The sequence below is a fragment of the Aedes albopictus genome, chromosome 3, assembly GCF_035046485.1.
Source record: "Aedes albopictus strain Foshan chromosome 3, AalbF5, whole genome shotgun sequence".
Taxonomy (NCBI): Eukaryota; Metazoa; Arthropoda; class Insecta; order Diptera; family Culicidae; genus Aedes; species Aedes albopictus.
Genome location: NC_085138.1, coordinates 206091462 through 206117141, shown reverse-complemented (window position 1 = coordinate 206117141; position 25680 = coordinate 206091462). Strand labels below are relative to the sequence as shown.

The 25680-nt window shown below is 38.1% G+C and overlaps 1 protein-coding gene across 9 annotated transcripts in view; it reads right to left on the bottom strand.

Moving 5' to 3' along the window:
- Window positions 1–1029: 1029 nt before the first annotated feature.
- Window positions 1030–25680, bottom strand: part of LOC109432788 (alpha-actinin, sarcomeric) — a 101718-nt gene continuing 77067 nt past the window's right edge. For 8 of the 9 annotated variants that reach the window (XM_062858702.1, XM_062858710.1, XM_062858703.1 and 5 more), the window contains 3 exons: window positions 2069–2873; window positions 1670–1999; window positions 1030–1600 (listed from right to left, as the gene is read on the bottom strand). In XM_062858702.1, coding sequence (XP_062714686.1) covers window positions 1442–1600; window positions 1670–1999; window positions 2069–2873 — 1294 coding nt within the window. In that variant the 3' untranslated portion in view covers window positions 1030–1441. Of the gene's footprint in view, window positions 2000–2068; window positions 2874–25680 lie in introns of all 9 variants that reach the window. The other variant, XM_062858706.1, reaches the window with a different exon arrangement.

Below are 25680 nucleotides of genomic sequence, written 5' to 3'. Positions count from 1 at the left end.
TTCGTTGGGTGGCCAGACTTTGTCACGAGATAACAACCATCGTGTTGTCTTCCGAAGGTTTCCAGTGAATTTAGTAAGCTACAACAAACCATCAGGTAGATAATTCCCTTCCGGTATGACTCTGCAGCCATAGGTAATCCTGATGGTGGTACTCAATCATCAAAACCAGTAGCAACAAACGCTAAGCAAACGAATGTCTTAATTACTGCTCACTGCATTCATTTTTATGGTATGAGAACCTTTGCCATCTGAAGGATCGAATGAGCTGAAAAAATCAGTTTGTTTAGATTAAATGCGTTCAGGAAAGCTAAGAAACTGTGTGGTAGGGTATCGCGCTACTTGGGCGGTGGTTTTCTTCGTCTGTTATTTTCGTCTGTTTTCCACTGTAACTCGGTCAATTTTGAACCGATTGACTTGAAATTTTGTACACGGGTAGATACTATACCTATCTCACCGCATTCCAAGAATTGTGTCAATTGGTTCAAGATTGACTGAGTTATAGTGGAAAACAGACGAATATAGAAGCCACCGCCCAAGTAGCGCGATTCCCTAGTTCTTATGTTCCATAGAAAACCTTGAAAAATAAGAAACTTAATTTCCGAAAAAATGTTGTGGAAATGCATTTATCGATTTTTCCCAAATTTTGATCAAGGCATTCCTTAGACAACTTGTTGAAAAAGCGAATGTGATAAAAATTTAGATAATATTTGGTATTTAGTGATAAATAATGTTGAAATCATTAAAACACCTTTGTGCAAATGCAAGTTTGAAAAATTAAGTTATTTGTTAGAGAATCCGACTGTTCTTTAAAATATCAAGACAATTGAAAGGAAATATACAAATATGGAGTACAATATGCTGTTCTCTGAAATAAGTTGGTAAAAATCATTAAACCAGTTCCTTCAATTCAATAAACAAAGTGTATTTATAATTTCTGAAACAGTCTATAACATTTAGCAAAAAAATCACTTTTTTCTGCCAACTTTATCTTCTAGGTTATAGTGATATCCCAAAAATAATACCCCGAAATCATGTTTTGTCGATTCGAAAACACATTTTATTAAAAAATAATTTTAGTGGGTAGCTAATAAAAAATAAATAGTTGATTTGTAGGATTACATTTTCCAATATTTTTTTTTTTTCTTCTCGCACACATCGTAGCATTGTCCTCTGTGTTAATCTTGTAATTTTATCGAATTATGGCATTCTGATTCGCATGTCGATTGGATGGATGTTGATTCAACAAACGCGTCACCAGACAACAAGTGACCGGTTTATAAGAGCTGGTTATCGATGACATAAAAGATCTTATTTCGTCATTTTTTTCTTTTCTTAACACAATATATGGCATGTAACATATAACCGGAGTTGTTTCTGCTTCGCTTTACTCAATGTGCTCAATATAATGTGACAATCTCCAAAGGAATTGCTCCGGTGGCAATTACAAATCACTTTCCCCATACAGTGCTGTACTGAAGGACATGTAATCAAGAGCCCCAGGAACGGCGTTCGGTCCTTTGTATGGTGGCATCCTCTGAATACAATACTCTGCTTGATCTGGTGGCAGCTCGCGACGAAGTTCATCCGGCAAAATGTAAGGCTGTTTTATATAAAAAAAAATCAGTAAAGCATGTTCCATGTATGTAATGTTGATTCCTGTAAATATTACCTTATCCGAGGCCAAAATTCTGAAGGAATCAATAACCTGTTCAGCAGTATCGGTATCGGTGCTTTCCCTAGTCATAAAGTCGAGGAACGCGTCAAATTGTACGTATCCGGAGTTGTTCGGGTCTACTACGGCTAGAATGCGCTGGAAGTCCATATCTCCTTGCTTATCCTTCCCAATCGAATATCCAAGGGACACTAGACATGACTTGAATTCCTCTGGTGCCAGGCGACCCGTGCGGTTTTTATCGAAGTGGTTGAAGCTGGAACGGAATTCGGTCAACTGCTCCTGTGTAATTCCCTTGGAATCACGAGTGAGAATTTGATTCTCGACCTACAATTGCAGAGAAATAAATAAGTAATGATGATTTGCATAATGGTTCAATTTGTTGTGAGATCTTACTTCGTTGATATTTCTGTTGATAGACGTTAACAGTTGTTCCCAACCAACGCGCAAAGTTTCCATAGTATAGTGCGTGTATCTATTTTCGAAGACCATCGACTCTTGTACAGCTTGGTGGATCTTCTCCAGCTCTTCAATACTTGGTTTGTAAGCGTAGACTGCTTGTTCGTATTCCTTCAGACGGTGCAACTGCTCTTCAAGTGATCCCGATATACCCATTCCAATAGCGGTCACGGCATCCATTTGGCGTTCGATCCATGGTCCAACAGCGTTGGCTTTCTCGGCAAATTGCCGGCGGAGCATTTCATTATTCTGTTGCTTACGCAATTCATTTGCCAGAGTTTGATCACGCTGCGGAACCAGAGCGCGTACTTCAGACCATTTGCGGCTTATTGCATCAGCAGTTAAAGTAGTGTAAGGGTTAACAAGGCCTCCAGGGACCTGCTCCTGCTTGACGATAGCCTCCGCATCACGGACTAAGCCGACAATTACGTTGAATTCCTTATCTGCTTCACCCAAAGTTGCCTTGAATTGATCGTGGGCTTGAATCAGGCCTTGAATTTCCTCCATCGTGTGTACGATGAACATATCGACAAGGTCCTCGCGGGCTCCATCCAGCCAATTGTTGAAAGGAGCAGCTCGTTTGGCGAACTCCAAGTGCAGTAAGTCAATCTTCTCAAGGATTCTTTCAGCTTCATCCAAACCTTGACGGCGGTGCTGGGTCAACGCTCCCAGACGATCCCATTGATCGCAAATACGTTGGCAACGGGCATTGACCGAGACACAATCGTGATACTCCAAAGTACTGTAAATATGTGGTTTTGTTAGTAACGATCAAACTATGTTTGGCATTTTTTGTAATTCGCATCTATCATAATGATAGCACTTAATTAAAAGCACTGAAATAGTTAAGGATTCTGATGTGAAAATGATGACCTACAATGGGTGGCCCAGATAAAATGTGATCTGGCGGGCATTAAGCGTGGCTAACCGAGGATGGAGAACCAGCCGCAAACCGAGTATTGTGTCGTAATTTTTGGCCAGTCTAAGAGATTTTTTTTTATTAAAATAACCAATAATCATATGAAAACTATAATGCGTCAAATAAATTTCAATTTCAATCTATATGTTGTAGCAAAAATGCAGAAATCAAGGTGAGGAATCCCTTTTCGACCCTTCGCCTTAGTGCTTCATGTATTATGGTGGCCAGGTGTTGCTTTAGGTTTTCCAGCTGTATTGTAAAGCATGTTACATTAGTGTTTGTATTTCGTTGAGTTTTGGCAATTTAGTGATATCAATAGTTAAAGTTAAAATTTTTTCAACCGATACTGCACTGCCCCGTTTAATCCGTATTTGGAACTCCTGAATAGCACGCCAGCCAGCTGCTTGTGTAAATTGGCGAACACATAATGGGCCTTTTCATTTGACGGCTTAAACTAAAGACACTGTATGCTGTATGCATATAGTGTCTTTTAGACATGGGTAACTCACTCGCGAACCGACTCAAAGAATCGATTCGCGAAACCGAGTGAGTGAATCGTGATTCTTTTCAAAAGAGTTACGATTTACTTATGTTCATTACGATTCCAACGAGTACCGAAAAGAATTAGCTTGACAACATCTTTAATGGTATGAAGAAAAATCTGTGTATCCTGCATTTTACTAACGTTATGCTCAGGCGTTTGTGTATGTCTTTAACTCACGTGCCATGAAATCAGATTTCCTTGAAAACTAGGCAGAAATATACGAAAAGGAGTCAGCTCACATCGAAAATCGACATTTTTCTTCAAATCTCCAAAACGAGCTACTGAATCGATCAAAAGAGTCGACTCTTTTTTGAGAATGAATCGGAGGCGATTCACTCTCAAAATTGAATCAGGTTTCCCATCTCTAGTGTCTTTATCTTAAACCAGCTGATTTTACGGGTCTTTGACAGTTCTTCTATGAAAATGGCAGTTCAGCCACAGACAAACAGACGTAACACTTGCGAAATTTCCATCGACCACGCTTTTAACGATCATTTTAAATTTTCATAGTTGTGGCTTTCACAACCAGAGGCGCGCGCATCATTTTTCTATGCGTTTGACGTTTCACACTAGCGCCTTCTGTTGACGATATTGCACAACACAGTGCTTCGTGCAACTTTTCCACCAGGTGATGGCAGTGTGAACTGGGCGATGGATTTCCATGAAAATCGTTCAAGGTGTTACGTCTGTTTGTCTGTGGTTCAGCGTTTGCGCCTTTGCTCGACAGTTGTAAACAGTATAGACACTATAGATTCCATAGACTCGCGGAGACATGGTTGAGCAATACGATTTTAGTGTGTTTTACCGTGAATTTAGAGTGTACCGAGCAAATATGACGTCACGTAATCCATTTATCGCTATTGAAATCGTAACGTCATGCTCGTTTGGCTACACGAACTGACAGTTCGTTTGGCTACAGTTGTCTTCGCCTCCGCGAGTCTATGGAATCTATAGTGTCTATAGTAAACAGTGGCATACACGGACATGCCAACTGAAAAGGCCTATTACCAAGACGAAACAACAAAGCTACCTTCGTAAACGTCGCATCTGTTAACCTTCGGCAGTCCGCCAAGAAGGAAAACCTCCCGATGAGAAACTCTCCACCACCTCTACCACAGTTGTTAATAGTCATCGGAGCTGAAGCATAATCACTGACGACAACGGGTAGTAAAAAGTTTGCGTCACTGAGTCAGCAGCTCTTGAATATTTTTCTTCAAACAGCGTCAGTCAGTTTGCTGGTCGCGACGAAATAGTTTTCCCGTTTCACTTTATTGGCATTTTCGTTGAATGGCTTGCACCGAACAGGGCAGGCGAACGAATAATCAGCCTCACGGGAATGGCTGATCAGAAAAAAAAAATGTAAAAATGAAACACGCCTTCATTCGGAATCGAACCATCAACCTTCAGATTGGCAGCACAACAAGCATACTATCAGAGCCAATTCAACAGCTCCGAAAGACAGAGGCTAAATCGTCAGTAAAAGCTTGACTGGATCGCCTTTCACCTCCAATCTGATACCATGTGACGAAAACATGTTCGTTTTCTGTCGTTGCAAACGCAGATAAAAGAGAATGACGAAAACTATAGTCCCTGTTTTATTTTCGGTTCATCGTCGTCGTAGTTTCTTTGTCGGTCGCTGATGATGATGCAAGTGACGGAGTTTTATTTGCTGACGAACTTTTTCAATTTTTCGTCGTTGGTCGGTGACGAAACAGATGGTTACCAACCCTGGTATCCACAACACGAGAGCATGCGGGCTTCGCCCTTTGAGTAAACGTAGCCGCTCGGTCGTAGTATGCGACGGTCGACGTGTACAATGTGCGGGAGTGCGGTACGAAACCCAGCGCGTGATGATCCCATCGAGTTAGAACCACAAAAGAACACGAGTTTGGCACCAACCCTTGGCAGAAAAATCCACCGGGAAGACCCTAGAGCATGCAGCAGCATATTGAAAGAAGCAATGCGATCGGGAGGAGCGGAACGCAGCTGACGTCAGGATCCTACATTTTCAATTTCAATTGAAATTTTCAGGTGAAGTTTGTAAACAATAATATATATCGTCAATGGAAGCAAGGCGCCGTCGTTGTCGCCCAGTCCGACTGTCATCGTCACCGATGAACCGACGGTGCTGCGTCGTCGCAGCTCGCAGATGCCGCTTTGTTTCGCACTCACACGCACTCACGCACGCTCGTTCGACATCGAATGAATTTCTCTGTTATAGCTCAATTAATGAGTGTAACAACCGACAAATCTGTGTAATGTTGATGTATGCTATGCATATTTTACTGTAATAGTCTATTACCCATAAAAAAATTAAGCAAACATACATTCTAGATAATTTGAAAATTTCAATTGAAGCCCAGTCGGTGTGAAAATGAGCCGCCACCCGTCGTTGCGTCGAAGAAAGCGACAAGAAGGACGAATGAAGCGAAGCGCTTGGATGTTGTTGTGAATGTTGCCGTCGTCGGCGTCCGTCCGATGCTGATGGGCGCGCGCATTCAGCGTCATGTTTTGGTTTCGACGATGTAGGCCCCTGGCTGACGACGGAGCGACGAAGGGAATTGGCCATCGTCCAGCGGTTTGGTGGAGTAGCGCCAGCGTCGAAGCACGGGCCCGTGAGTAGTTTATGTGAAGAATAATGATCATGTGAGGCAGGACCGGAAGGAATAGGAGGATTTGGGGAAGAGGAGTAATGTGGCCGAGTTTTTTATAACATATGTATAAAATCGAGTTTTGGTGTCCATTTTATAAGAGGGAAAGTTACTCCTTTAGATCACATTGTAACAAGCACTAGCCGTTACATTCATGTGACGATTATTGCTGGCATATACAGTGGAAAGTTTGTCTTATCAATCGTCTTTGACAAACGAGAAAAACTGACCTCACTGGTCTCTGAGTCTCTGAGCCAAATTTGGTATAGAGTCTTCAGTCTCCGATCAGTCGCTTCATATTTGATAGAGACTTTAATCCAATAGATTACACAGTCGCTAAAATGAGGAGAATGATATTCCGTGTAAGATATTACAATTCAAAAGAGGTGCGGTATATTTCATGGAATGGAGAATCTAAATTGGGTATCAGACCAAGTCCCTGCTGAATGGCGCGAAACAGTCGTAGGGCATAGTATGTGACTATTGTCGAAAACCAAGGCCCAACCAAAATAATAGGCAATGTCGAGGTACCCGGATAAAAACTAACCATAGGGTGTATGGTGAAAACCATTCCTGCACCATACAGTGTACCAGCTACAAATAAGTGTATGGTAATGAAATGGTTTGCTATACTATACATTTACATTGGTTTTTTATGTAACAATATATGATACTGTATTTCTTACGTTTGAACCATTCACTTTTCCGAAACATTATTTTTCCGTGAATTTTTAATTATTTCTGGTGTTCGATTTGAATAGGTCGTATGTTTGCTGTGATTCCTATGCAGATTCGACCTATTCAAATCGAACACCAAATTTATTCAGTTGAGGATTTTTTTCCGTGCTTCGTTTTGTTTGTTGATGTGACTTTTTTGATGCAAAGGAAAGGAAAGGGAAAAAAGTGAATAAGTTGAAACATCAATTTAAAGTCAATAATATATTTAAATCAGTGGTAAACCAGATGTCCTAAGAACTGCAGATCCAAGCAGGGGTCCAAGAGATATGGCGGGCTAGGTGTGTAGAGTGCGATGAGAGAAATACGAATGTAGGCCACCCCGGAAAGATGCAGGTCAGATTACCGTAAATCAGTGGATGAGTTCAACACTATTCTTTCTGTATTTGCATTTAGGGGAGTTTTCTCCTCTTCTCTCATGTGAACTTGCCTTCGATCACAATCGAATCAAATGCGATTGACAAACTTTATCTTTGACGTAAAGCCATCTTTAACATATGGACTAGACTGAACACTGAAATGACTTTTAATATAGGTTCGTCTGTGGGTTCGCTTTTTAACCTAACTTATTTTTGAATCGAACTTGACAGTTATCTCATTAGTTGTTATGTATTTCGAAATTTAGTCAAACTGGTGTCTTAATATTGCAATAACGGTTAAGCACGCTGTAATGATCCTTATGTACCTCGTCACCCACTTCATGCAACTACATTAGTTGTCTAATAACACTTAGCGCGCTCGGCATAGTTCCATCATGCCGCTCAAAGTGTTGCCACAAATAATGCTAAGTTTGCAAAACCCGGTTATCTGGCCGGTGGGGCATGGGAGCCTAAGCTTCAACTGTTAATGCAATCAGAGACTACTCAGACGTGTACGTGGGCGATCCTATATATGAAGGGTTATCCAAAACGCTCTGGAGAATTCCCAAAGCGCATGCTAATAAATCTAATAAGCCTAAGATGCCATTAACAGGAGCAAAATGGCAAGATAATATAACAATATATGGTTTATGTAAAGTAAAACAATACAACATAACAAAACCATTTGATTAAATGTATAACCAGTAGTGAAATTACAATTAAAAACAATTTATTAACGGTACATTTTATTGTTTGAAACCATTCATGTACCATACGATGTACGGTATATTTAAACCCACGTATCAGTATTTTGAACAATTCATTAACAATAAAATGTATGGTTTTGCAAAAAAATATATATGGAGAAGAATATTTTTTTATATTGTTACGATACTTAACAACCTGTATAATATATTGTAAAAATCTTATTTACAATTCACGGTATGGTGTCTACATTACATCTTATTGTTTTTTTATTTTTTATTCTACAGTGGTGTCTATTGTAAAAATATGGTTCTAAATAGTAGTGTTACAATACAACGTTCGGTTTTTCTACCGTATTTTTTATGCGGGTAGTGATAGGGTTGAGATTAGGATGATTTATTTAATTTTAATGTTAATTTTATATGCATATCCCTAGCGCATTCGGAAACTTTAGATCATATTCGTTACCGGAAGTTAGCCGAAGGACTATGAAACGAAATAAATTAGCAGTCAGTCGATTCTGAATGCTTAAACGCATTGGATGTTGTTTTAATTAGATCTTTGCTTCACAAACCTTTATTACTACCTTAGTTCATAAACCAGATAAATCTTTATTATGGCAATTCAATAAACATTAAACTCAAGAAAATTCTTGAGTGATTTCTGGCAGAAACTTTCTTTCCATTAGAATTTGTCATTTCTTCGCAGCTGCGTGCTGCGATCGAAGGAAGGCAGTTTTTTGAGCGATTCAGGCAAGGGGTTTCCCATGCTAATGCATGGCCGAAAAAATCCTTCTGAACTGCAAACAGCCCATTATGTTGTATTTTCCCACATAGGTACTTAGGTAGTAGGGCATGACGATAATTGTTAGAAAAGTAGATATCAAAGTTAATAATGGAAGAGTAGCGCGGAGTGATCCAGATCCAGCAACATGTTCCACAATGAGAAAGGTCGGGAATGACAGTGGGAACATATAATCCGATTTGCAAGGAATCGAACGAAGTATGTGAATTCACAACTAATTAGTTTAAACCAAACCCCTCTCCGTTCCCTAGCCTCAAAAACTGCAGACTTTCAGCGCAACTTCACGTAACTGTTTGCTGAAGTTGTTGGGCCGGCGGATATGAGCGGCCCATATTTGTTCTGTCTATTATTTTAGAAGAAGGCCTACTTGGTGAAGACATTCCAGGAATATATGGACGGATATGGAGGATAACCAATCGTTCTTATCCACCCAAAGGCACCGCTGAAGACATCCCGTTGGAAACGCGGTCCATAGTGGTTAAGTACACTGACGAATTTTAACGACCCTATCTTTCCCACGGTAACTCCGGAGCTACATTGATTTTTGACAATACACAATGGCATGTGAACTTTTATAAAGTAAAAGTATTAATAGCAACATCAATATTTGTGTTTTCAAATAATTGAGAACGGTAACGGTAGAACTTTTGATGAACGATATTATCAATTAATCGACGTTAAAACTAATGTAAACTAATCTGGCTCAAATCATGCCAGTCGTGAATAGGAAAGGGTCAAACCAACTACTGTTAATCAGCCTTCTTTTTCAGCCGCAAGAGATCATCCACAATCGAGTATGTACTCTTTAACTCTTATTTCCTCCTTCCATCAGTAGTAATACAAATTAATAATTGCGAGAATTCACAAATCTTGTCCGCCCCATTGTTTCACATGACCGATCTGTGGATGACCTCTTAGCGAACCGCATCTGCTGTTTCTAATCCGGCTTTAATTAGCTTATATTCACTTTTAACAATTATATGTTGGATAACGAGCGTTTTAGTAAAACTAGATGACTACTAGAAAACAAAACTTGACGTTTAGTGTGACTTTTCAGTGCTAACTGCTCGGCATGTAATAACTACACGGAAAAACGAAAGTACCCAAAAGTGAGTTCATTCCACCCAACTTGGAGGTTGCGTGCGGGAAGCCAATTTTGAGTTGCTGGAGTCGATGTTCAGGTAGGTAGTTTGCATTTAGGCGTATACGGCCAAAGTACCTAAAGTCAAGGTTCTTTTTACTCAACCGTCAGTTAAAATTACTCAACTTTCGGTACTGTGCCACTTACTCAATTTTGGCTTCCCGCATCGAACTCTCAAAGTTGGGTTGTTTTGCTATTCACTCTCTGACAACAATAAAGAGAGCGAATGAAACAGGATGCAAAAAAGAACTCAAAAGTGAGTTTAAAAATACTCAAATTTGGGTTCTCTTGTTTTTCAGTGTAGGTTATCAGAACAAACTATGATAAGTAGATTCTCAAATAATTATAACATAGAAGAACGCCGTCGATCTAGAAAAGTTTTTCATTCTACGGTAGCTAAATAGAGTCCATAATGTTAAATTTTGATTTTTTATCCCAAGTATTGTGCCAAATAGATATACTAAGGATGGAACAATACAATTTTAGTGAGGATATGGTCAAGGTTGCGACCATTCATTTGCAAAGATTTACATTCATTTGCTATTATCTCAGTTCAGAAGCATGTTATCGAAAAACAATGTATGGATGAATTTAGCCTTGTAGTTTTATCTGAAAGTTTGCCGAATAACATTGGCGTCGCAAACGTATACCAAAGTCGTGAGCAAGCTGTGAAGGCAACTCTCCACGCGGTGAATGTAAATTACATTCACGCTGAGGAAAGTTGCCTTCACAGCTCGCTCACGACTTTGGTATACGTTTGCGACGCCAATGTTATTCGGCAAGCTTTCAGATAAAACTACAAGGTTAAATTCATCCATACATTGTTTTTCGATAGCATGCTTCTAAACTGAGATAAAAGCAAATGAATGTAAATCTTTGCAAATGAATGGTCGCAACCTTGGATATGGTAAGAAATTTGCAAGTATTCCCAACTTGGGCTGATTTCTATGAATATGACCGTTATATTAAAGAACATCATAAAACGTAAATTTTTGGACAAAATTTACCACAATGGGAATTCAAGCATGGTTTAGAAGTGAGAATGGTGTGAATCAACATGGCAAGATGCAGCCATGCTTCTTTAAAACAACAAATCTCATGCAAACACGTAAATGAACATTTTTGTTTAAGCCTTTCCTTCCCACGACTTGGCGAAAAAAGCGTTTCCGTAAAAAAGTGGTAGAACAAAAGTTATTGCAAATGGGCTAAATTTTTCGAAATCAATGAAAAAAAATTGGTTGTAAATCAATAGGTGTTTGATTGTTTATCAATAGTTCAACTATCGAAACAAGTAGGGTAAATCGCCAATTATTGCACACCCCATAAGAAAAGCATGGAGTGTGCAACAATAGGCGAGTTTTTAGCCGTGCAACAATTGGCAAATTACCCTAGTTAGTAATTGGCACAAATTTCTCAAATGGAGGAGAACGTGCCTATGGAGCCGACCTACTGATGGTAATTGAGTTAACTTTATGAGGTTATAACCATATTCTAAAAAAATGATTGCACCATATTCATCTAATTCTGTTTGCCCGAAGTTCGTCGAAAATCGACTTTGAACGGCTATTTCTATGCCAAGAAAGCGAATCATATTCTAAAAACCATTGCATCATATTCATCTAATTCCGTTTGTTTCGAGTTCGTCGAAAATCGATGGTGCTCTAGAGTAACCATGGGAAGTAGAGGGTTTTAATAGGTTTTAATATACGTTTAATTTTGTACAACATAAACGGCTTCACCAATACAGAGTCTCATATGGTTTTTGCTCTGGTCATAGTGGCTACTAGTAAGGGTGAGAACAGGAACCTAATTTGTTTCAACTTAAAACCACTACTCGTTAAAATGAGACGAAATGCCAATGAAATGACGTGCGTGCCAGCTGAAATGGAAATACGACACATAAGCGATCAGCAGAGAAGGATTAAGGGCAATTAATCAAAGAACATATGCTGTGTTTGTTCAGTGTTACCGTGAGGTGCCCATATTTCGTGCACTTAAGAATTCTAAAAGTTTAATAAACGTCTGAAATTTTACCATAAAGTATATCAGATTAATTTCTTCAATAATATTTAGTGCTGGTACTGTAGCTCACAAGAAAAATATAAATTAGGCAACTTCACATTATACGAGATAGTTATAGCAATATGTAGTTTTGATTTGTTTGAAAGTGCCAAATTTCGTGCACGGGTTCCAAATTTCGTTCAAAATGGATCCAAATTTCGCTCACTCTAGAAAACGTAGAATTCGCCTAAATGTGTTAATTTTCAAAAGGTAGCATACTCTAACAATACCAATGAAACCATAACGTGGAGATAAAATCGATGCCTGTGACAAAATATGAGTGAATATTTGCTGTTTCCCATGTTCGTCCCGGATGTTTATTTATTTATTTATTTATTTTAGTTCTAGTAAAATGTCGTCTTCCAAATTTGTGTTCTGGCAATACTGCCCATAACTGCATATTTGTAACATTTGCAGTTTTTGTCAAAATTGAGTTAATAACGGGGCTCATCTCCAAATCATCAGTACTTTCATCTATCCAAATGAACTTTACAAGTTTGTTCCACAAAATGTGAAAAAAATACCAAGTCGTTTTGTCTCATTAACAAATATTAACGAATGCAACCGCATAACAGTCACACTGGGAATACATACTGGCCTCATAACGTACAATGAATCATATTTTGCTCTAGTATTTTTTGAACTATTGGCCCAGCATACAAGAAGAGCTGTAGAAGATTTCATTGCGAAGTAATTAATTTTGTATTTTTGCCAAATTTTTGAGATTTAGATCCTTTCCCATACTAGTGCAAATTGCAAACTTTGAGCTCAATTTTCTCCAATGCCTACTTCTGTCGAATGTGACTGTTATGCAGTTATGGGCAGAATAAGGCTTACGCCAATAATTTGCATGAATGAAACTAGCGGCTGTAAGCTACTACTTCCAATGTTTGGATAAATAAAATCATCCTGAGCTTACTTAGGGTCTGTTCCAATTGGAGAATTAAAATTAATTTTCACTTAAACTTGACAGTTCGATGATTATTTCCTTAGGAAAACTGTCAAGTTTAAGTATCGAAGTGTCAAATTTGATGATGATTTTGTTCTACCATCTATTGTAGCAAGGCAGCTGCCTATAGCACTGGAATAATCTGAAAAGCGATTTGATCAAGATTGTGCTGTTGTTAGTGATCAATCATTCTCCTGTATGAAGGGTCAAAAAGGGTTGTGCGGACCCGCAAGCAGAGACACTTGCGCGAAATCCGCGTCAGGGAAAAGAATCTCCTTCCAAAAGAAAGTTCTCACGAACAGCTGCAAAATCAAGCCCTCGATTGACAGAATATTCCCAATAGATGGGGTCGAAGAGCCCGCCCTCAATCCACGAATTGTTAACAACAAGGAGGAGGCAGTCCCAAGCTCCTGTCCAATTCGTTTCAATCAGATGCCCTGATGGTCCCTTCCTTTCCCAATATATGATATATATGATATGATATGTTGTTTATATGTGTGATTGTTTATTATATGATAGAACATTCTTACCTTTTTGTTATCTGAAAACTAAAATGTTATGATTATATTTGGTTAGCATTTATTCATAAATGAAATTTACCTGAATCCTCCTGAAATAAAATGTCAATTAGCAGAAAAATTTCAAATATAACACATACAGAAAAAAGTACACCAAACTTAGATCTTAGAATGTACATAACTGCCTGATTACTTTAGACAGGAAAATATGTATAAAGCAAGATCTAAATTTGGTGTGGTAGATCTTACACCGCAACGCACCATTGTAAGGTGAACGGGGGAAGTATCGAACTGTTAAATTTAAGTAAAAATTAATTTTAATTCGCCAATTGGAACAGACCCTTAGTATTCCCACATTTATAAATTTGTTTATTTTTTCTCACTTTCTACATAGTTTATGAGCAGTCCCTAGCTAATTTTAAACCAAATAAAATAGTTATTACTGGAACTCGATTTGAATAGGTCGTATGTGCTTTTGTCGATTAAAAATTCTATCAGTTAGATTCGCTTATTGTAGCGAAAACCGTTGAAAATGAACAAAGTTGATACATACAGCAGAATCCTCACAAAATAAGCTTTCCGCTCCATCATTAAAAGTCTCAAAAATATCTTCCATATTGCTACAATAACTAGAATAAACTGATCGAATTTTATATCGACAAAAGCACATATGACCTATACAAATCGAGCTCCAGATTAGAACTATTATTAATAACCGAATCATGCGATGGCTACAAGTACACATGAACCTCTAAAACAAAGTTATAAAAAAGAGTGCGCGAAATTAGGGATCCATACAAATTTTGGGTTCCTAATTTCACCAACAACATAAATGTTGAAACAAAATAAGAAAACAGCATTTTTAAGAATTTTTATTGCGTATTATAATAAAACATATTGAATTGAAATCATCAAACATAAATTGGAATATTTACTTTTGCTATAGATCGAAATACTTGTTCACTTCCGTGAGTGTTGATTTTCTCGTACCTCTGAATACGACATCTGCTATTTGCATACATTTGCAATTTATTTTTCAATCTTTGACATACCGTCAAGGCGCCATTCACCGGAAATTGTCATATCATTCAATCATAATATGGAAATAATGAAAAAATATTCGAAGGCACACGGTGAATGGAGCCCCCACGGTGAATGGCGCCATGACGGTAAATCAAATTTTTCATTTCTTTTTTTGTGAATTGTATTTGAGGCAACAAAACTCACGAACGACCGAACCGATCAGCATGACCCTTGCACGTTTCGATTCGTATTCATGGTGGCTGTGTTTATATGTATAAAAAGTTACAAAAATTAACTGAAAAATGTAAGAAAATTGATAAAGTACTGATTTTTTATAAGCTGGGAAGGAAATCAACACGATCGAAATGAAACCAATCTAGAGTGCGGTGCTATTTTGAGCTCAACAGTTGCAGGGCTGTTACAAAAGTGTCGATTTGGAAACCGCAAAATCCGCGCCAAGCCATTTGAAATCCGCGCCGAGGTCATCAAATCCGCGCCAAAACAAAATATATGATTTTGATGACTCAAACTCATAAAAAGCCTGAATTTTTCAACTATTTATGGTTTTTGTTGCACTCCAGATGAAGATCATTTCTAAAGTTAAAACCGATTTCAACTATTATTCATCCATGATCTAAAATGCAACTTCCACATCAACCAATAGTATAAAATTGTTGCAAACAGGTTAGTTTTTTTTTTGAATAGGAATAACAAGTATTGAATAAATAGTCCGTTGATTGCTGGTCAATCAGGGTGACTACTTTTTTACGAGAATGGAGTTTTCTGTTCCCTGAAACAGTTCCAGTTCCAGTGAGAAAGGAGCATTCGTGACGAATCTTTGAAATAATTATAACCAACATTATGGTAGAAAACGTGCAATAAAATCTGTAGTAAGTCCCAAAAGATCGTTCGAGAGAACTGCAAGAAAATTTTCGGATTTTTTATGTAGATACTAACATAATCTATCATAATTCATAATCAACATTCTCAATCATAATCAATCATAAAAATCAATCATAATCAACATTCTAACATAATCTATCGATTAAATAAATCACCAATACCAATAGGAATAATATTTGAGGGAGATATTTCTTGAATAGGAAACATTTCATAAAAAAAGTCAGGCAAATGTTCTTGCCTTTGAGCAAACGGTATGTAGGGAAGTATTAATTTATTAGAAACTTATGATAAGAGTTTCTGGCCACTCCACACTCTTGGAAATTCAGTAAAGATTTCAGCAAGAATGTCCTCCATAGGATACCAAAGCTTCAAGTTTCCAAGTTAAAAATATCCTCCAAAAATTCTTCCAAGAAACTCTTTATTAACTGTGCTCGCTACTTCCCTCTCAACGAAAGCTCCGATTGGAAATCAAAGATAAATTTTACCCTGACAACCAGTGCTGAAAATTTCATTTCGTCACATCTAAATTCAACCTTCTACAGCTCAGTTTAGAAGCTGAACCTGAGAATATGATATATGGAAAACTTATGTGACTAGACCAGTTCTGCAAGGAAGTCACTGGAAAACTGCTATTTTTTGAATATTTAAGGTAAATGTCACGGACTACCTTTGAAATATGCCAAATGATATTCACCGTGAATATCATTGGCATTTATCACAGGTAGTCCGTGACATTTACCTTAAATATTCGAAAAATAGCAGTTTTTCCGTGACTTTCTTGCAGAACTGGTCTAGCCGCACAAGTTTTCCATCAACCATATTCTCAGGTTTTGCTTCTAAAATGAGCTGTAGGTGATTGAATTTAGATATGACGAAATGAATTTTTCAGCACTGCTGACAACAGAAGTTTACATAGAGTATCGCGCCACTTGGGTGGTGGCTTCTATATTCTTCTGTTTTCCACTATAACTCAGTGAATTTTGAACCAATTGACTTGAATTATTGTACACGGGTAGATACTATATCTATCTCACCACATTCCAAAAGTTGTGTCAATTGGTTCAAATTTGACTGAGTTGTAGTGGAAACAGACGAATATAGAAGCCACCGCCCAAGTAACGCGATTCCCTATTTTTGGGATAATTCACTCTGGTTGAACAAAAATCGATTCGACAGAAGTTCTACAAGTAACACAGTCTACAAAACCAATGATTTTCTTCACGAGATTCTACCAATTTAACTACAAAATTCAATCAAATGTTTATCCAAATTTTCCAGTGACGTCTTTTTGCAAATTCCACAAAAAAAAAAACCGTTTCAAAATCACCAAGAAATTCTAGGAATTTTTGCAGAAATCTTGCCATGATTCAATGTTTTTCGAACGTCGGACATTTCTAAATAAGTCCCGTCCAAAAAAATTATAGGAAAATTTAGCCAAAATATGATGGTTAAGACAGAAATGATTTCAAGAGGTTGACTACGAAATTCAGAAGAGGAACTTCTCTGTTTTCAAAAATTGAGCGTTTAGTGCAGTGCAACTTATCTACCACTCCAAGCTAGTGACTACTAACATTATTTTTACTCAATCACAAAATTAATACCTAACTCAAATTTGAAAATGTTCTTTATTTTTTCTGATTGTGTTGAGCTCAATGTCTATATAGTTCATGTAAGTGCATTTAAAAACCCTTTCCGCAAAAACCGCGCCGAAATTATCAAAAACGCGCCAAATCCGCGCGAAACGCAAAAACCGCGAAAAACGCAAAATCCGCGCCACCTGTAACAGCCCTGCAGTTGTCAAACCACCACAAGACGGCAAGACAAAGTTTGCCGGGACAGCTAGTGCTAAATAAATAATAACAATAATAATTTCATCTGTGCGGAGTTTGCAGTATCTGCGAGTGTCATTTGCAGGATTTGCAAAATAGGGAACGTCCATAAATTACGTCACGCTTTGAGGAGGGAGGGGGGTTCGGCAATGTGTGACGTGACGACACGTACAAAAATTTTAGATGCCTCATACAAAAAGTGTGACATAGGGGGGACGAGGGGGGGTGAAAATTGTCAAATTTCGCGTGACGTAATTTATGGACGTTCCTAAAGTTGAGATATTTTTTTCTTCTTATTTGCAAAAATGGAAGATTTCTTGTTCTTCAAATGCTCCAAAACTCAACTTATCATATTTGCACATAAGCCAAGAGCTTTTTATTTGAAACCATCAAGTAGAAATGTTGTCACTATGACAGGAACTCCAATAAATTGGTCGGACGAAAATAAATATTTAGGACTCTTAGCATGAGCATGAGCATGAGCATAGATGACCGCACAATTCGTAGTTGCTACCTCGTGATTGACCAGAGCAATCGAAATTGCACAAGGAACCAATGAATAGGGCTTGGGACTAGCTTACTATTCTCAATGTACACAGATCGAGAGCTCTCAACTTTAATAAGGTCAATAACGGCGCCGGCCACGTCCTTACGGTCATCGAGGATGGAAGGGAATGTTAGTAAGACAAACGTTGTTATAAAGACCGCGAATCGCTGCATCCCCACGTTTGTCTCAGGAAGGATTTTTTTGTTAGTAAGGTAAGGTACATTGTCAGTCCGGGAGTCACCTATGGTTGGTGATATGATTTGACAATGGATCAATATACACAAACCACCGTTAACAACCGACTACTTTTCGACGCAAGAACTAGCAAAAAAAAAAAATACACTGAACGCGACTCACTTGTCGGCGCCCGGATTTTTTCTCGACCGGCGAACCCGAAGTAACATTTTTCACTCTTTTATGTAAATGCAAAAAATGAAAGAAAATATTTATTGTCAACTATAAGTGTATTGGAAACTAGCGCCGAAGGGAAGCGAAAAATTCGGAACCGACTCGAACCACGGCGCGCGCACACTCGTCCCGTCTTCGGAGCCCCGCAGAGGGAAGAGGAAAAAAAATCGCAAAAATCTAGCAAAGCGAGCGCGCGAAACTTTGCTGCTGCCGAACTACCGCACACTACTGACTGCTTGGCGTCCCGTCGTCGGAGCCCCGCAGAAAGAAGGGGAAAGAAAATCGCAAAAATCTAGCAAAGCGAGCGCGCGAAACTTTGCTGCTGCCGAACTACCGCACACTACTGACTGCTTGGCGTCCCGTCGTCGGAGCCCCGCAGAAAGAAGGGGAAAGAAAATCGCAAAAATCTAGCAAAGCGAGCGCGCGAAACTTTGCTGCTGCCGAACTACCGCACACTACTGACTGCTTGGCGTCCCGTCGTCGGAGCCCCGCAGAGGGAAGAGGAAAAAAATCGCAAAAAATCTAGCAAAGCGAGCGCGCGAAACTTTGCTGCTGCCGAATTACCGCACACTACTGACTGCTTGGCGTCCCGTCGTCGGAGCCCCGCAGAGGGAAGCGGAAAAAAAAATCGCAAAAAATCTAGCAAAGCGAGCGCGCGAAACTTTGCTGCTGCCGAACTACCGCACACTACTGACTGCTTGGCGTCCCGTCGTCGGAGCCCCGCAGAGGGAAGAGGAAAAAAAATCGCAAAAATCTAGCAAAGCGAGCGCGCGAAACTTTGCTGCTGCCGAACTACCGCACACTACTGACTGCTTGGCGTCCCGTCGTCGGAGCCCCGCAGAGAGAAGGGGAAAGAAAATCGCAAAAATCTAGCAAAGCGAGCGCGCGAAACTTTGCTGCTGCCGAACTACCGCACACTACTGACTGCTTGGCGTCCCGTCGTCGGAGCCCCGCAGAAAGAAGGGGAAAGAAAATCGCAAAAATCTAGAATAAATATTTAGGACTCTTACTAGATAAAAACTTAACTTTTAAAAATCATATAGAAAGTATTCAAACTAAGTACAATAAACAATGGAAAATTTGAGCTTTGTCGCAAAAACAATTTTTTGATTTATAAACAAATTTTCAGACCGGCCATGTTGTACGCTGTCCCAATATGGTCGAGCTGTTGCAATACCAGAAAGAAGCAACTTCAGAAGATTCTGAATAAAATTTTGATGTTGCCTCACTTATAAGTTGCATCAAATTTCCAATATTGAAACATTGCACAGTGTTTTATTTTGCCGATTTCGTGCGCTTTTTTAATAACGTTTCAACCGATGATTTTAGCGATATAGTTTCTTCGGAGAAGTTTCTACAAGGCGCATCTTTTGATATAAAGAGTTGAATGATCAATCTACCTATAAGTGAGATGAAAAAAATATTTTTTTCAAAAAATGCAGATAGACGTTTCATGTCTTCGGCAAAGTTGTGGAAAATGCAATTTTGAACAACTTTGTCAAAGACGCCATAATGCTGAATCTCATACTTTACGAGATATATTGCGTTGTATGTGCATGACCCCCAGAAATCATATATTTCATCATAACTTTTTAACGGGATTTTTTAGATTTTTTGCGTCTTCTAAAAAGTTGTTTGAAATGTTAAAATACATGTTTTTGCTGAACATCAAAAAACGCTAGCTTTTGAAATAACTAAGTTATTTACAAATTACTGATTTTTATAAGGTAACTTTGAACTCGTGTTACTTTTTTCGGCGCAAAATGGCGCAGAGAACAGTTTCGAATAAAGAAACAACTATATTTCTATTATATCAAAATGACTTGAACTATTGTATACAAGTGTATTGTTTATGTGTTATGGTAAATAAACAAACAGTTATCAAAGATTGAAATTATTTAATAACTTCTTCTTTTAACGAGATAGAATGTCGCAATGTTCAGCAAAATTGTGTATTTTTATGTGCTCAACAACTTTCTAGAACATGAAAACATTGTAGAAAATCTTGGTAAAAAGCTATGATTATTTTAACAAATTATAAAAAAAATATTTAAAAATCACTCTGAAATTGATTTTTATTATAACTTTTAATTCATAATCTTTACATTATTTGCTTGTTCTGCAAAGTTGTTGAGTATATAAAAATACACAATTTTGCTAAACATTGCGACATTCTATCTCGTTAAATAAAGAAGTTATTAAATAATGTCAATATTTGATAATTGTTTGTCTATTTACCATTACACATAAAGAATACACTAGTATACAAAAGTTTAAGTCATTCTGATATAGTAGAAATATAGTTGTTTCATTATTCGAAACTGTTCTCTGCGCTATTTTGCGCCGAAAAAAGTAACACGAGTTCAAAGTTACTCTATAAATATCAGTAATTTGTAAATATCTTTGTAATTTTAAAAGCTAGCGTTTTTCGGTATTCAGCAAAAACATGTATTTTAACATTCCAAACAACTTTGTAGAAGACGCGAAAAATCTAAAAAAATCCCGTTAAAAAGTTATGATTTCTAGGGGTCATGCACATACAACGAAATATATCTCGTAAAGTATGAGATTCAGCATTATGGCGTCCTCGACAAAGTTGTTCAAAATTGCATATTGCACAACTTTGCCGAGGACATCAAACGTCTATCTGCATTTTTGGAAAACATATTTTTTCATCTCACTTATAGGTGGATTGATCATTCAACTCTTTATGTCAAAAAGCTTTCAGTACATGCTTTGCCAATATGTGCAAATATTTGGCTATTTGACGTATCAGACGTTAGCAGACGTTTGCCGTTTGGCTATTATTTGTCAATGGTCAATACTAGTAATCCTACATTATAGAGATCTGCGGAGGCGGCCATTGTGAGCCAATCGTGCAGAGAGAACTGTCAAAGTGTGAGCCAAATGAACATGCTTGTCGTTCGTAGGAAGGCGTCGTTTGAACGGTATTGCAATCGGAACTAAATAAATTAAAATTATTTATTTTTAATATCGAGAAATTGGCGGCATATGTATGTTTAGTAAAAAGATAAAAAATTATTAATTCTGCTTTCAAAAGCTCATGCTTATGACGACACTTTTGTTGCCACACTTGTCGAAAAAACTTCCATTGCTGCTTCTTGCTTCACTTCTGCCGATATGATTAGCGTAACACTTTTGCAATAAATTTCAAATTTCTTCGATTGCTCCGCTATTTCAACAAAATTTCGAAAAAAAAATTCTACCATAATTTGAAAATGTAAACAAAACAACTTGAACCACAACGAAGTCACGCACAAAGTTTGAACATCTAGCTTTGTAGCAAGTGTTGGCAGCTGTTGTAAACAAAACAAACAGCGTTGCCGAATCGACGTATGTAACTTCCGCTCATCTCTAGGTAGGGGATTTCTAGTCAGTACACGTATGACAAACAATTGGCTTCTTTAGCGATATTGAGATAATCCCATATTCTGAATCTCCATGCCAAACTGAGCCGAAATCCAAATTTCCATAAATTTTGGTGCTCGGGAACCTATTTAAAAAACAGTTTGAAGTTTGTATGGGAGCGATTTGTCGAATCACCCCTCGTCGCATTTTGTACTGGGCAGAGCTGTCAAACAGTTGCCCAGCTGTCAAAAGGTGGTTTTGGAAAATCTCTTTGAAATTAATTTTAGGTACCAAAGTAACACCGCTAGCCATCATGGTTTCCCATAGTGGAAATCATCATGGTTACAGGTCGCAAGCCCTGGTAAAGTGTGGAACGTTTTGATGGCTGTGATCCCTGACCATCATGTAATCAAAATCCCAGGGATACTCAAGTGACCATACTGTTGGGTTGTGAAGGTTGCGTGTGTGGGGTGCATATATTGACAAGCATTGCTATGGATCGTTAGGGCTGAGTAGGAGCGGGGAATGGATCTACAATTGCTTAATTGCGATTATTCCTACTGGTATTAGTCGTGGTTCAACAGTGGTGGCGCCGCTTTTCGCTTGTGTTCGGCCTAGGTGGTTTGTTTAGGCGGTGCGGGTAGGTCTATATGTACTTCGTACGTGCAGTGCGTACGGCTTCAACATTGTGGTTACTTGGGTAGTGTAGGATAATTGGGTTTGGGACTGAGGGGGTCGTCATTGATTCTGCCGACACCATTGAGTGCTCATTGTTGGCGGTTGTGTTGGTGACGATTTCTTCAGCTTTATAATCTCATTTATACCACGCACAAACTTTGGGAAGAGGGACTGCTTTGTAATGCAAGAGAGGGATTTAAACTCTGCGTTACGGGTTGGGAGAGGTCATGCAGATAGAAGCAACCCAGGTGACCGTGCGGATCGGGTCGTGATGGATGCATGAGTGCAGTGTGTGTGGGATGCGCTACCCTGTGGGTGCAGTTGAGTACGGGTTGGAGTGGAAAGAGACCCTTCTCTACCCTAGCTCGGTTTCGGTTGTACGGGCGGGGTAGTGTTTGTTTTATTTGTGACGTGTTGCGCGTGATTTGCGACCCGAGCTGCGTGGTTACTTGGGAAGTATTGTACCCTGCAATCTAGATTTTTGGTTTTAATGTGAAGCTATGGCTGGGCTGTGCCTCGGATTTGTTGGGCGCAGGTCGGGAGAGCTGGTGGCGGTTTGTGCTGGAGGGTTTGCTCGATTGGTTATTCACTGGTGGTGGCCAGTCGATCGACTGTTCGCGCAGCCTGTCATTTGGTTCTTGGGGTTTGTGCTCTCGAGGTTCGCTTCATTGTATCTTCGCTTTAATACTAATATTCCTTGTTTGATTAACTGACTTATGTACAGGCGCTTAACTCATTCTATTTCATAGATTGCCAGATTTAAGGGTAATGGTTCAATAGGGTGTTAGCAATCAGAGTGGATTAGAACGAGTTGGCGCCTACAATACACCAACACTAACACACTTACACCAACACTTACACGCACACATGCACCTACAACTAGCTGTAAAAGACCAGTGGGCGGGACAATGGTGCCTACCCAACAGTTGTAGGTGGGGTGTTTGGCTTAGCTACATGACTTGGTCCGGCAAGCCCATAAACATCAATTGGTAGACGTATTGCCTAGTGAAAAGACAACGCAGATGGGCGAAAGCCAGGGGATGCGTTGATAATAGCAGAATAGCAGAAATTAATTTTAGGTACCAAAGTGATGTTTTAAAAATCTGAAAAAAATCATAGCGGCTCAGAAAAAGGTGCTCTTTCGTATAAAATCAAAAAAATAATACATTTTTTTTAATTTAAAACCCAATTGGCAAACTCACATTTGCACATGTTTGCCACTCTATTACTGATCGGAGTTGCAAACATGACCAAATATTTGCTATATTACCTTACTTGAAAAGTGCTCAATTTGAAATATTAGCAAATATTCGCCGTGACAAAGTTGGGCAAATGTTTGCACAACAATGTTATTGCAAATTTATTTGGGCAGTACACGCATGCCAAATAAATTTGTCAAATTTTGCCAAATATTTGCACATTTGGCAAAGCGTGTACTGAAGGCTTAATGTAGAAACTTCTCCGAAGAAACTATATCGCAAAAATCATCGGTTGAAAAGTTATTAAAAAAGCGCACGAAATCGGCAAAATAAAACACTGTGCATTGGAGCAGATGTCAACGGAAATAATTGCAAATTTTCGCCAAAGCAATCTTCTATTGCTACGATTAGCTCTTTATATGTTTAGTTTAAGAGTAGTATAGTAACTCCTCTATGTTGGAGTTAGAGTAGGTTAAAAAATGTATTTCTGACACAGGTGAAAAATAAAACCTGTAAAAATCATGCTTGCTAAAGCAAATGAAATTTTATATGTTATTAATAAATATTGATAATAGCTTAAATTTATTTTACTAAATTGGGATGATAGTGCATAATTATATACAGAACACTTAGTTTAAGTGTCGATGAATGTAACAATAGTGGTAATCACGTTCAAATGTATGCGTGCCTTTTTTGTAGATGTAGTTGTGAAACTGCGAGGAAAACATTTGCACTCTTACCCCGGACGTTAGTTTTATAATTATTTGACCGTTTTACCCAATTTGATTGGGTAATATTTTCATATGCAATTTGAATAGCCTTTGAATTAGAGTGCATTTTTGTGTGAGAAAAAATTCGCCCTATACTGAAATGAAAACTTCATTAGTTTTTATGTGCGCAAAACAGATAAAAGCAAATCGGTGGTTCAAATCCTCATTTTATGTGCGGCATTTAGATTTTAAAATGTTTGCATTAAATATAATTGAGTTGCACATATTTTTAATATGCACAGCTATAAATTCTAAAAATGATACATTTACAACCTTTGTTAACTGAATATAAATTTTGAGTGTATCGATTGATATTTCAAAACGTTCAAAACATTTCATTAACGAAAAAATGGTGGAGCAAGACTTTTGTTGATGGCCTAGTTTACGGAGTTTACGGTCGCTATTTGAAGTCTCCCGGTCGAATTTTTGCAGTTTTTACCTTATTTTAATAATTTTCTTTTACGTAATGTAATCAAAATATGTCAACAGATCCAGATCGAGGTTACAGCGCGGCAAAGCACGGTGACCACAGACGAACTTCCGGAAGATTTGGCAGAAATTTTCGTTTGGACCGAACAAACCCTGCTGGAAAGCTCTAGCACCGAAACATCGCTTTTGGAAAGATCCATGCAATCACCCTCGCAATCACTGTTTTTAAATCTATTTCAAAATACATTTTTCATCATAAATTAATTAGTCTGAATTATTTATTTTCTAGAAAATCACATATAGTATTTATTTGTGATGACATATAAAATTCAATAGGCTTACCTTCAAAATTAAAAAGTACGGACCTTTATTACACTAGTTCACAAAATAAAACGAAAGTCGTGAACTTCTGTCAACGACCAAAATTTTTGAAGCACAATTTAGTACTGATTTCGAAACCGTGCTTCAAAAAAATTTAAAGTAGAGCAGTTTTTGAGCTTTAGCTCAATATCGAGTTTTACAATTTTTACAAAAATGGAATTTACTAAAATGCAAATATCTTGTGTTTTGTTCAACAAATGTCAAATCTTTTTCCATAAATTAAAAGCTGTATACAATAGCATTTGATCATCTGAACGCAGGTTTTGCGTCAGATTGATGAAATTCAAGATATTGGCGAGTTTTAGGGACGATCTCCTTAAATTTTAGCCAAATTTCCAAAAATATATGAAGAAATGTAGTTTTTTCAATAAGAAAAAAACAATCTAAAAATTCTTTCTCGACGTTTATTTGACATATCATATGTGGGCGAGTTAGAATAAAAAATTCAGCTCAATCGGAGCATTAATTACGGAGAATGAAATGTGTGAAGTGAGCGACGTTGCTTAAAAATAGAACAAAAATCGATTTCAAATCATCAGCCTTGTATGGAAAGTCGAAAAAATTTCCGCTCTACTGTAATTTTTTTCCTTCGCGTTTTCGAACTCAGGGCATGATCCTACACTAAAA